Source organism: Morus notabilis, unplaced genomic scaffold, assembly GCF_000414095.1.
Source record: "Morus notabilis unplaced genomic scaffold, ASM41409v2 Scaffold1206, whole genome shotgun sequence".
Taxonomy (NCBI): Eukaryota; Viridiplantae; Streptophyta; class Magnoliopsida; order Rosales; family Moraceae; genus Morus; species Morus notabilis.
The window spans coordinates 154,983-166,350 of NW_010364076.1; the positions used below are offsets into that span (position 1 = coordinate 154,983).

The 11,368-nt window shown below is 32.7% G+C and overlaps 1 protein-coding gene across 2 annotated transcripts; it reads left to right on the forward strand.

Annotated features, from left to right (window-relative positions):
- Positions 1-5,944: 5,944 nt before the first annotated feature.
- LOC21410886 (putative protein FAR1-RELATED SEQUENCE 10) lies at positions 5,945-9,740 on the forward strand. 2 transcript variants are annotated; one of them, XM_024170563.1, is made up of 4 exons: positions 5,945-6,012; positions 7,000-8,118; positions 8,197-8,640; positions 8,717-9,740. In XM_024170563.1, the coding sequence occupies exons 2-4, from the start codon at positions 7,093-7,095 to the stop codon at positions 9,320-9,322; spliced, it is 2,076 nt and encodes a 691-aa protein (XP_024026331.1). In that variant the 5' UTR covers positions 5,945-6,012; positions 7,000-7,092; the 3' UTR covers positions 9,323-9,740. The 2 variants fall into 2 exon arrangements, with proteins under 2 accessions (XP_024026331.1, XP_024026332.1); XM_024170564.1 differs by having other exon boundaries at positions 5,987-6,012; positions 7,074-8,118.
- The last annotated feature ends 1,628 nt before the right edge of the window (positions 9,741-11,368 follow it).

An 11,368-nucleotide genomic window follows, 5' to 3' on the forward strand; every position in this document is an offset into this window, starting at 1 on the left:
AAGGCTGACTCTCTTAAGTTGTATGCAAGGGAGAAAATGAAAATAAAAAATATGTTGGATGCATGTCCTGGTAGAATAAGTTTGGCATCTGATTTGTGGTCTTCATTGACTACTGATGGGTATTTGTGCCTGACTGCTCATTTTCTTGATAAGAATTATAAGTTACATAAAAGAATTATGAGTTTTTGTCTTATGCCACCTCCACACACTGGGATAGCACTATCTGAGAAAATCTTTTCCTTATTAAGTGATTGGGGAATTGAGGAAAAGATTTTCAGTATAACTTTAGATAATGCTGCTTCAAATGATGTCTCCGTGGATGCATTGCAAAAGCAATTGAACTTGCGTGGTTTGTTGCCTTTTCATGGTGAATTTTTTCATTTGAGATGTTGTGCCCATATACTTAACCTTGTTGTGCAAGATGGTTTGAAAAGTATTGATAAGTCAGTTGAGAAGATTCGAGATAGTGTTAAATATGTTCAAGGATCACAACAAAGGAAGCAAAAGTTTTTAGAATGTGTTAAGTTGGTGTCGATGGGAAGCAACAAAGGATTGTCTCAGGATGTGGTTACTAGATGGAATTCAACTTATCTTATGTTTGAAAGTTCTCTCTTTTATAGACACGCTTTTCAACATTTAGAATTGAGTGATTCTAACTATAAGAATTGTCCTAACTCCGATGAGTAGGAAAGAGTTGAGAAAATATCCAAGTTCTTGAAATTCTTCTATGATGCCACACTTTTATTTTTTAGCACAAGATATCCCACAGCAAGCTTGTATTTCTCAGCAATTATGGAATGCTATATAACCCTGAAAAATGCTGCCCAAGGTGAAGATGAGTACTTGAAGTCCATGGCTATGCATATGTGGCCCAAATTTCAGAAATATTGGTCACAATTCAGCCCCATTTTAGGCATTGCACTTGTATTCGATCCACGATATAAGATGCAGTTTATTGACTTTTGCTACAAGAAAGCTTTTGGACTTAACTCTAAGGAGTTGTTATCATTGCGTGAGAAGTTGGAATCTCTTTTTCACGAGTATGCTTTGAAGCTTGATCATTCTGTCTCACCACCCACTTGCAAGAAAAAGGACAAGGGTAAAGTACCATATGGAATGGAAGTAGATGAGAAGGTAATATTTATTTTTCTTATATATTTACATTCTTGTACGTAGTAATATTTATCTTAGTAGTTACTAATGTTTTATATTTTTTTTTTCAGGAATTTGATGATGTTTCCAGTGATTTGTTTTATGATTCGAACAAAAAATCGCCCACTTGCAAGAAAAAGGACAAGGGTAAAGTACCATATGGAATGGAAGTAGATGAGAAGGTAATATTTATTTTTCTTATATATTTACATTCTTGTACGTAGTAATATTTATCTTAGTAGTTACTAATGTTTTATATTTTTTTTTTCAGGAATTTGATGATGTTTCCAGTGATTTGTTTTATGATTCGAACAAAAAATCACAGTTAGAATTGTATTTGGATGAGCCTAGAATAAAACAGAGTTATCAGTTGGATATTCTCTCTTATTGGAAGACAAATCAGTGCCGCTACCTAATTCTTACTGCCATGGCCCGTAATTTATTATGCATTCTTGTATCAACAGTTGCTTCAAAGGCTGCATTTAGTGTTGGCGGTCGTGTGCTTGATCAGTTCTATAGCTCTCTTAAACATGAGACTGTTGAAGCAATTGTATGTACAAGGGATTGGTTGTATGGAAATGAAGGTATATTCTTCAAGTTTTTCATTGTTCTCTTAAATATTATTACTCTCAGTCTCACAAATGCTAATCAGTAACTTTTTTTCCTAGATGGATTCAAAGTATTTCATGAAGATATGGATGAGCTCATCAACAATGTCGTTGATCTTAACATACATTCTGAAAAAACTGTCGACCAAGCTTCTAACTCCGGATGCGCTTGTTTTTATTTTTTTTTTGTTTGTTTATTTTTTTTTTTTTTTTTTTTTCATTTGAACTATGTGGTTTTAGGACTTTGTTATGCAGGTTTCATTTCATGTGATGTTTTCTTTTGCATCATGAACTTCTTTTGCATCATGGACTTCTTATGCATCAATGTGGTTCTCTTTTGCATCAATGTGGTTGCATCATGAATTTCATGTAATGTTGTTGCTGGAATTTTATTATCTATGCTTGGATTTTGGTACTTTGTTAAGATCTTTACAAAATGGACTGAAATCTACAATTTCGTGTCAATTTCGGTTCACCAGATTTGTGTCGTGTCTCGGGTTCACGAGTCAATTCGTGTCGCGTGTCAGTTTCAGTTCGTGTCGTGTCGACCCGTAACCTGACCGTGTCGTGTTCGTGTCACGGTTCTCAATTATTTTCGTGTCACGGGTCGTGTCCGGGTCACGTGAAAAAAAAAAATTGACACGGCACAAACATGACACGAACACGACACGCGACACGAATTGACACCCCTAATTGACATTATATAGCTCAAAGGTGATGGGCATAACTAAGGTCTCGTTCACTTCGCGGATTCGAGTTTTCAATTCGAGCTGAGATGTGATATTTTATGAGAGCTTTTTACTGTAGTAGAAAAAGTTAGATGTGATATTTTCTGAGAGCTTTTTACTGCAGAAACCTGAAACTGAAAACTCGAATCGGTGAAGTGAACGAGGCCTAAGATTGGTAATTCGGATAGCGATACGACTTGAAATCCGCACAAAATTAACGGATTTGAGTTTATTATAAATGGATTTGGGTCATAATTGAGTTGACACGATTAACACGATTAGTAAATATGTTAGATGAGGGTTGACATCTTAAAACGAAGTGATACGAATTGACACGATTAACTATATGCATCATCTATAATCTAATGATATGTGTTACAACATGAAAGTTTACATGACATACTAAATACAAATAATGTGAATTTTAATATTTTTAGGTAAAATTCATTTATTTTTCTTAAAAGAAAAGATAAATTGACCAATAAACATGTTAAACCTGTCAAGACTGTGTTAAATAAGTCATTATTATATTATTATTTATTCAATATATTAATTTAAACGGGTTATACGGGTTGACACGATTAATACGATTAATAAATGAGGTATGTTTGGGTTGACATTTTTGACATGTTTAATAAACATGTCGTGTTTGAGTTGATATTTTCTGACACGATTAATAAACAGGTTGACACAAATACGAATTACCACCCCTAAGCATAACAACCTATTTGGAGTTGTTGCATCCTTCACCGTCAACGTTGTCAAACACGATTTCTCATCATCATCTTCAATAACCCTACCTCCTCCATGTTCATATCCTTGACACCCCTTCCACATAAGGGTCGCCATAGCCCCAAGCTTGTGTTTACCCTAATGACACCCCCTCTGACATTCAGATAGGTTTTCCCTCTTTAGATGGCTTGCCATAATTTTTATATATGTTCTAATTTATACCATATATTTTTTATGGTTTAAATTTATACCATGTTTTGTTATTCTTTGACCAATGAATTTGTATGGAATAAATTTGAAGTTTCAATAACCATGGCATGAATATGAAGGTGATGTGTTTAGTGGCATCTCTCAAAATTTCTCCTTTTGTTTTTTTTTCTACATCTTCGATTTGATTTATTTTTTTATTTAGGGTCTGTTTAGTTCGCTGATTTGAATTTTTAATTCGAGTTGAGATATGATTTTATGTGAGAGTTTTTTACTGTAGCAAGAAAGTTAGATGTGAATGTTTTTGAGAGCTTTTTACTGTAACAAAACTCGAATTCTAAACTCGAATCGGTGAAATGAATGGAGTCTTAGTATCTTAGACTTTTATAATTCACATATATATATTTTTAAATAATTATTTTGTTAATGTGTTTTTTAATTAAAAAGGGCATAAGGGTTTATCTTGTGTCTAAAAAAAAAGTTTTGATTTTTTTTTTTTGAATTATAATAAGGCACTCCAATAAAATCATCTAAACAGATGGATACCATTTGATAAAGTCAAAAAATATAGGGTTTTTGAATGGAAACCTCTCAACTTTACGTCTTTGGTAATTTGGTCTTTAAACTTTTAATGTTGATAATTCACCTCTTAAATTTTGAAATTTATTGTAATGTTGGTTGAATTAAAAACGAAGTAAAAAACTTAGATGGTTTCTTCCATGTGGACACGTAATGAGGTTAATTCTAGTAATCTTGCATCGAATTGGTCTTCATACACACATCATGAGAGAAAGAATTTTTGAAATTAGAGAACCCTCAATTCTTCTCCCCAAATGGTTAATCCCCAATTTTAAAAAAAAAAATTACTCATAATGTCCATCATTTTGATACAACAAACCAAAATTAGCCCCAATAAAAGTTCATGTAGAAAAAACCGTCCAAATTTTTAACTTTGTTTTTAATTGGACCAACATTGAAACGAATTTTAAAATTTAAGAGGTAAATTGTCAAAATTAAAAACTGAGAACCAATTTGCTAAACTCCAAAAGTTGAGAGAGTGTCCGTACAAAAAATCCAAAACTATAGGTATAAAAATGACATTTTCCCTAATCTTTTTTCTCTTTCTCGAACCTAATCATTATCCCCTAATAAAGATAGAGAAGGTAGCATACATCTGATTTTGTTGAGAAAATTGCTTGACTTACCTTAGAGTGTATGAATTTGAATTTTTATTCCTTATTATTAATTAATATCCTTTTGATTAATATAGTTATGTGACTAAAAAAGATATTAATCAACAGTAAGAGATAAAAATCTAAGAAATTTTAAGTTTATCTATTACTTTTTCTAACTCTATTATTTATGCTAGTACACAAAATTGTAATGCCACTACGGTAAATAACTTGCAGGATGTGAAGTGATAACCTGTAAGTTATGAAAAATAACTTTTATAACCTGCAGGTTACAAAAATATCCTACAAATTACTAAAATTAACCTATAGACTGTGAAAAAATAACCTTTAAATTATTAATGATATAAGATAAATTTAATAACAATGATATAAATAAAGTTATGTTATTTATTAATGACATTTTAAAAATTCTCTTAAAGATCCAAACTATACACTATGGGGGCGTTTGGTATGCAGTAATCTGAAGGATGAGAATGAGAATTTGCAATATTACCATGTTTGGTACAATAATTATAATTTTTAAATTCTTAGGAAAGTGATTACCATGAGATTCACTTTCCATCATTTTAAGGTAATTTGAATACCACCCAACATGGTGTTATTCAAATTCCGAGAAATATCAAAATCACGGGAATCTCTTGTTATTATTATTATTATTATTATTATTATTATTAATATTAATAATATTAATAATATTATTACTATTATTATTATTATTAAAATAATATTATTAATATTATTTTTATTAATAATAATAATAATATTATTATTATTATTGTGGATCTTCTTTCATGTGAACAACCAAACACAGTAATGTAATATTCTTGAGAATTTAAAAAAGATTTCTGTGTTGAACTAAACATAGTAATGTATTATTTTTAAGAATCATATTAACCTCTATTATTTTTTTGAGAATATGATTTTTACTGCGTGCGAAACGCGGCGTAATTGTCTCATTTTCCCATGTTTGTTGGTTGTTGTACATGGACTCTACTACTGGATCAGGCCCTATTAGCTCAGTTGGGCCTTAATTGACTTGAATACCATACCAACAACGACTCAAAAATTACGGCGAAATTTTCAATTTTCTGTTGCACTGACGATTCAATATCATCGACTGAACAAGAAAAAAAAATTACAAATTCTTCCTCTTCTCGGTATTGATTCCTCTTCCCATTAACCTTATCTTTTCAGTTTAATTCGTTTCACGTTCGTCGTCAAATTCCTTTTTCTTCCTCGTAATTTCTCCGTTATTTTTTAATTTTTTTTTATAAAAAAAATTTCGTCGATTTGAACTTTTGAACGCAGAACTTGCAGAGGCTCTGAAAATCCACATTGTTAAAGGCAGAGAAAATTTCATCCTCTTGAGGGCTTCATTGCTGTTTCCCAACGGTACGTTCTATTTTTGGAATTATTTTGATGTTATTATAGCTTATTTAAAGTTATAGTTTTTTTTTTTGGGTACAATATAAATGTTAAATTTCAGTAATTTACTTGTCTATTTTATTCTTTAGTTCCCCTTTTATTGTTAACTTTTCATATTTTCATCTAAAAGCTGGAAAGCTAAAAAGATGGTTTTTTTTTTTTTTTTTTTGCCCTCTCATTTTCCGTTGGGCTTTTAGATTTGGTGTTGGGGTTGTTAATGATTTTATGGGAAATGAAAACCATAAAGAACAAAATGGGAAAAAAATTTTGGTACAATTTTGTTGTCTCTTAGGGCTTGTTCATTTGCTCCCGAACTCAACAAAAATTTGAACTTAATTACAATTTTATTTAAGTTCATGTTATTTTGTAAAATTTAAGTTTAAATTTGAGTTTTAACTTAATTTTGAGGTTAAAATCTGAGTTTAAGTTCCCCCTTTAACTTGAGTTTGGTGCTAAACTCTGAGTTCAAGTTCTTAAACTCAAACTCAAATTAATGAACAATATTTTTTCTATTACTAAAAACACCATAATTTTTTAATTTTAATTCTAATTGCGATTATTTTTTTCCTATGCGTTCACAATGAAGAGACGAATAAAACCTCACCCATATACTTTATTAAATTTTTTTATCACCATTGAGTTTTTATTAAAATACTATCCAAATACAAATTCAAGTTTTGACCGACCCAAACACAAAATCAAATAAATTCTCAATTCAAACCATAACTCAAAATGTGCACATCCAAATACAAACTTAAATTAGAGTTCCAACTCAAACCATACTCAAATACACCTTAACTCAAATCACCCTAGCTCAAAAAATGTAAATGAACAAGCCCTTAGTTTTATGGGAATTGTAAAGTTTTTCTAATGCTTTCACAATAACTGAGGCTTTTTTTTTTTTCTTTTTCCTTCCTAAGTTTTTAATTACAAGTGTATTTGTGTTAAATTCAGTTTCCCTCTTCTTATGTTTGATGGAGTGAAGAAGACAAGACAATTGTGAGTTCTTATTTGGAAACAACTTTCAGAATTAGTGAAATATTGGCAATGAAGCCATCAAACAATATCTGGATTCGAAGACAACAGTGCCCATGTGGAGATTGGAAGTGTTATATCAAGTATGAAGGAGATGATCAGGCCTCAGTAAGTTCTCAGAATGTAAAGACCGAGATGGCAACGATATTGTCTTCATCATCAGAAGCTGTGTTCACTCCCTATGTGGGTCAAATTTTCAGGAGTGACGATGATGCATTCGAATATTACAGCAATTTTGCTCGGAAAAATGGGTTTTCGATCAGAAAAGCACGCTCAACGGAAAGCCAAAACTTGGGGATATACAGACGGGATTTCGTTTGTTATCGATCGGGTTTTAATCAGCCAAGAAAAAAGGCAAATGTTGAGCATCCTAGGGAGAGAAAATCCGTAAGGTGTGGATGCGATGCAAAGCTGTATTTGACAAAGGAGATTGTTGATGGTGTCACGCAGTGGTATGTTTCACAGTTTAGTAATGTTCATAACCATGAGTTATTGGAAGATGACCAAGTGCGCCTACTTCCTGCATATCGGAAAATACAGGAAGAAGATCAAGAAAGAATTCTTTTACTCTCGAAAGCTGGGTTTCCTGTGAACCGGATAGTAAAGGTGTTGGAAATAGAAAAGGGTGTTCAACCTGGACAATTGCCTTTCATAGAAAAAGATGTCAGGAATTTTGTTCGCACTTGTAAGAAGGCAGTTCAAGAAAATGATGCATTGCTCACCGGGAAAAGGGAGAATGATATGCTGGAACTTGTTGAGGCCTGCAAGGCTATGGCAGAAAGGGATCTGGATTTTATTTATGACTATACGACTGATGAGAACGAGAAGGTTGAAAATATTGCCTGGTCATATGGCAATTCTGTTCGTGCATTTACGGTGTTTGGTGATGTAGTTTCTTTTGATACCACTTATCGTTCAATCACTAATGGACTGCTCCTTGGAGTGTGGTTTGGTATTGACAATTATGGCAAAGAAATTTTGTTGGGCTGTGTTTTGCTGCAAGATGAAAGTTCTAATTCGTTATCTTGGGCTTTACAGGTTTGTGGATGCATATCTTAGTGATCAGTTTGAGTCAAGTCTTCATGTTTCATTTATTATTTTCTTCTTTTTGAGCAGAATTTTGTTCGATTTATGAGAGGCAGACATCCACAGACAATTCTAACTGACATAGATTCAGGGCTGAGAGATGCCATAGCAAGGGAGTTACCTACTACTAAACACGTTATATGCATATGGCATGTTTTGTCAAAAATATCCAGTTGGTTCTCTTTGCCTCTTGGACCACAATATGCAGATTTTAAAGCTGATTTTGATATGTTATGTCATCTGGAGAGCATGGAAGATTTTGAACATCAATGGAATCTCTTGGCTGCTCGGTATGGACTTGTTTCAGATAAGCATCTTGCATTACTTTATTCATGTCGAGCATCCTGGCTGTTTTCCTACATTAGAAGTTATTTTCTGGCTCGAATGATGACAGCAGAGTTTGAACAATCTTTAGAGTCGTTTTTTAAAAGAATTTTGGGTGTACAGACTTGTCTGCAAGTATTCTTTGAGCAGGTATGTTAATTATCCCACCCTTTTCTTGCTGTACATGCTTTTCTACGAGTCTATGACCTGTTTTGTTGTCTTGAAGGTTAGTATTGTCGCCAACTCTGGGAATCAAATAAGAGATCGCCTGCACTATACGCACATCAAAACTTGCATGCCAATTGAAGAACATGCTCGGAGTATTTTAACACCTTATGCTTTCCAACTCTTGCAACATGAGCTCGTTCTGTCCATGCAATATGCGATCACAGAAATGGCAAACGGATCATATCTTGTGCGACATTACAAGAAAATGGATGGAGAGTGTCTTGTGATTTGGATACCAGATGATGAACAAATTCATTGTTCCTGCAAGGAATTTGAACAGTCAGGCATACCATGCAGGCACTCTCTTCGGGTGCTTGTAATGAAGAACTTCTTTCAGCTCCCGGATAAATATTTTCTGCTACGTTGGAGGCTAGAGAGTTCCTTGGTTCATACGGATGATCACAACATTCAAAGCAGCAATGACGAATGTGCTCAAGCCTTTCACTCGCGGGCTGCAACCCTATTGACGGAGTCATTAATAGACAAGGACCGTTTCGATTATGTTCATAGAGGACTTACTGGGCTTCTCGAGAGCGTTAGAAATATGCCGGTAACTGATGAACATGCTTCAAACATGGCAGCTAACAATGTCAGTGAATCATAGTTTGGTTAATATCACGGCTAATAAATGCTGTGTTTGGAACCTTCTTCATTCAAACAGATTGGGATATCCGAAGGATGAAATGGAGTGTTGGAGGCACCAAAGTAGTTACTGACATGATAATCTCAGACGACGATATTTTGAACAACATATCAAATGGTAATTTCAGTTTTTGATCAATCCTAGAAAGCCGTATTAGATTTCCGGCAAGCTCCAATTATTATTGATATTGCGGTATTTACATCGAGTATTTATTGAATGTTGATAGGGGCAGGGGAATTGGAAACTGATCATTGATGTTGTATTTTGTAAAATGCAATATTTAGATGATTTCTTTGAAATCTATACTAGGTGCCTTAGCTATTTGAGATTGTTTTTTTGTTAACAAAATTGATTGATGTAATGAAGCATCAGAATTCAGAAGGATCCATCCAAATTTCATTGTCCATTTAAATTTTGTGAGTTTAGTTTCTGCTCTCTGCTCCAAGAAAACTACTGATCCTTTCCTAAGTTGCTGCTTTGACAGATTAAACTGATGAATGGGGGACAGTTATAGTTGAATTCAAAAAAGAGAAACGCTACTCTTTCTGTCACTCTCGAAAATTCACTCAAGGCTTTATCTTTATCTGTGGAATTCCCAAGCACATTAATAAAGGAATATGCTTGTGTGAGCCTGAAAATCAGTTAGTTTTGTAGACTATTTGGAATAATCCTTTGTTTACACTGGCATATTTCAAATAAGTACTTCCAAAAGAAAAGATCAATATTTTGAAGGATAATTCCGTTGTAGGGCAACGGAGAAAAACTACAGATTGACAAAAACAAAATTCTAAGGCCCCGTTTATTTCGTTAATTCGAGTTTAAAATTTGAGTTTTGCTACAGTAAAAAGCTCTCACAAACAATCACATCTAACTTTTTTTCCTATAGTAAAAAGTTCTCACATAAAATCACAGCTCAACTCGAATTAAAAACTCGAATCAGCGAACTAAACGGACCCTAAATCTAAACCGTCAAGACTTTTCACCATTTATGTTGAACTTCGTACCTCTTCCGGCAAAGGAATTATTTTCTTTTGGAATAATTCTACAACTTTAGAACTGAATTGAGTCTTCTCATTGAGCATGTCAAGCCGATTATTTTGATTTTTTTTTTTTTTTTTTTTGGTGTCTTATTTGGGTCAAACAAGTATCATTATCTCTCTCTCACCCACAAATCTACTTATAAGTCCGTGAGGACATACTTTTTTAAATTTCATTCATCGTCAAACTGCTCATTCAAGCACTATACGAGTGGTAAGCGACCATTTTATTCACACGTTTAAGTTAATAATTTTAATTTATTAGTGGTAACTTTATAAGAGAATTATTAGAGAGAAATTTTTTAATTTAAAGTTTTTATAAGAAAAAAATACAATAACAGAATTAGAATTATGAGTTTAAATACATTTAGGTTCCGTTTATTTTATCGATCGAGTTTAAAATTTGAATTTTGTTACAATAAAAAGCTCTCATAAACAGTTACATCTAACTTTTTTACTACAATAAAATTTTTTTACATAAAATCACATCTCAATTTAAATTAACAAACTAAATGGACAATTAGGAAACGGGTCTTAAGTTTGCATAAAGCTTTTCCTTTTCTTTGAATTTTTCAGAATGACATGACATTCATTCACTGATTACATATAAAGACTTGAGAGACAAATATAAGAGAATATATTTAGTATGTTTTTCTAATGTCTTGTCCTTGTTTCACTTTTTTTTTTTTTCCTTTGTCTAAAACTATTATGAAGTGTTGGGTCAATGAACGAAAATATCATATATGAGATCGCTATTCAGTGTCTACAGAGACTTGGAATATTTTTAGGGCATAAGAAGCATAAACGAGAATAGGAAACGACTTTTATTAATAATGTAGGAAAGGGGAGGGAGGGAGAGATATCCTCCACAAAACCTAACCCAAGAATACAAAAAAATAAAAATAAATAAATAAATTTGAATAGGCACTTGTAAATGATTTAGATCTCGTTCATTTCACCGATTTGAATT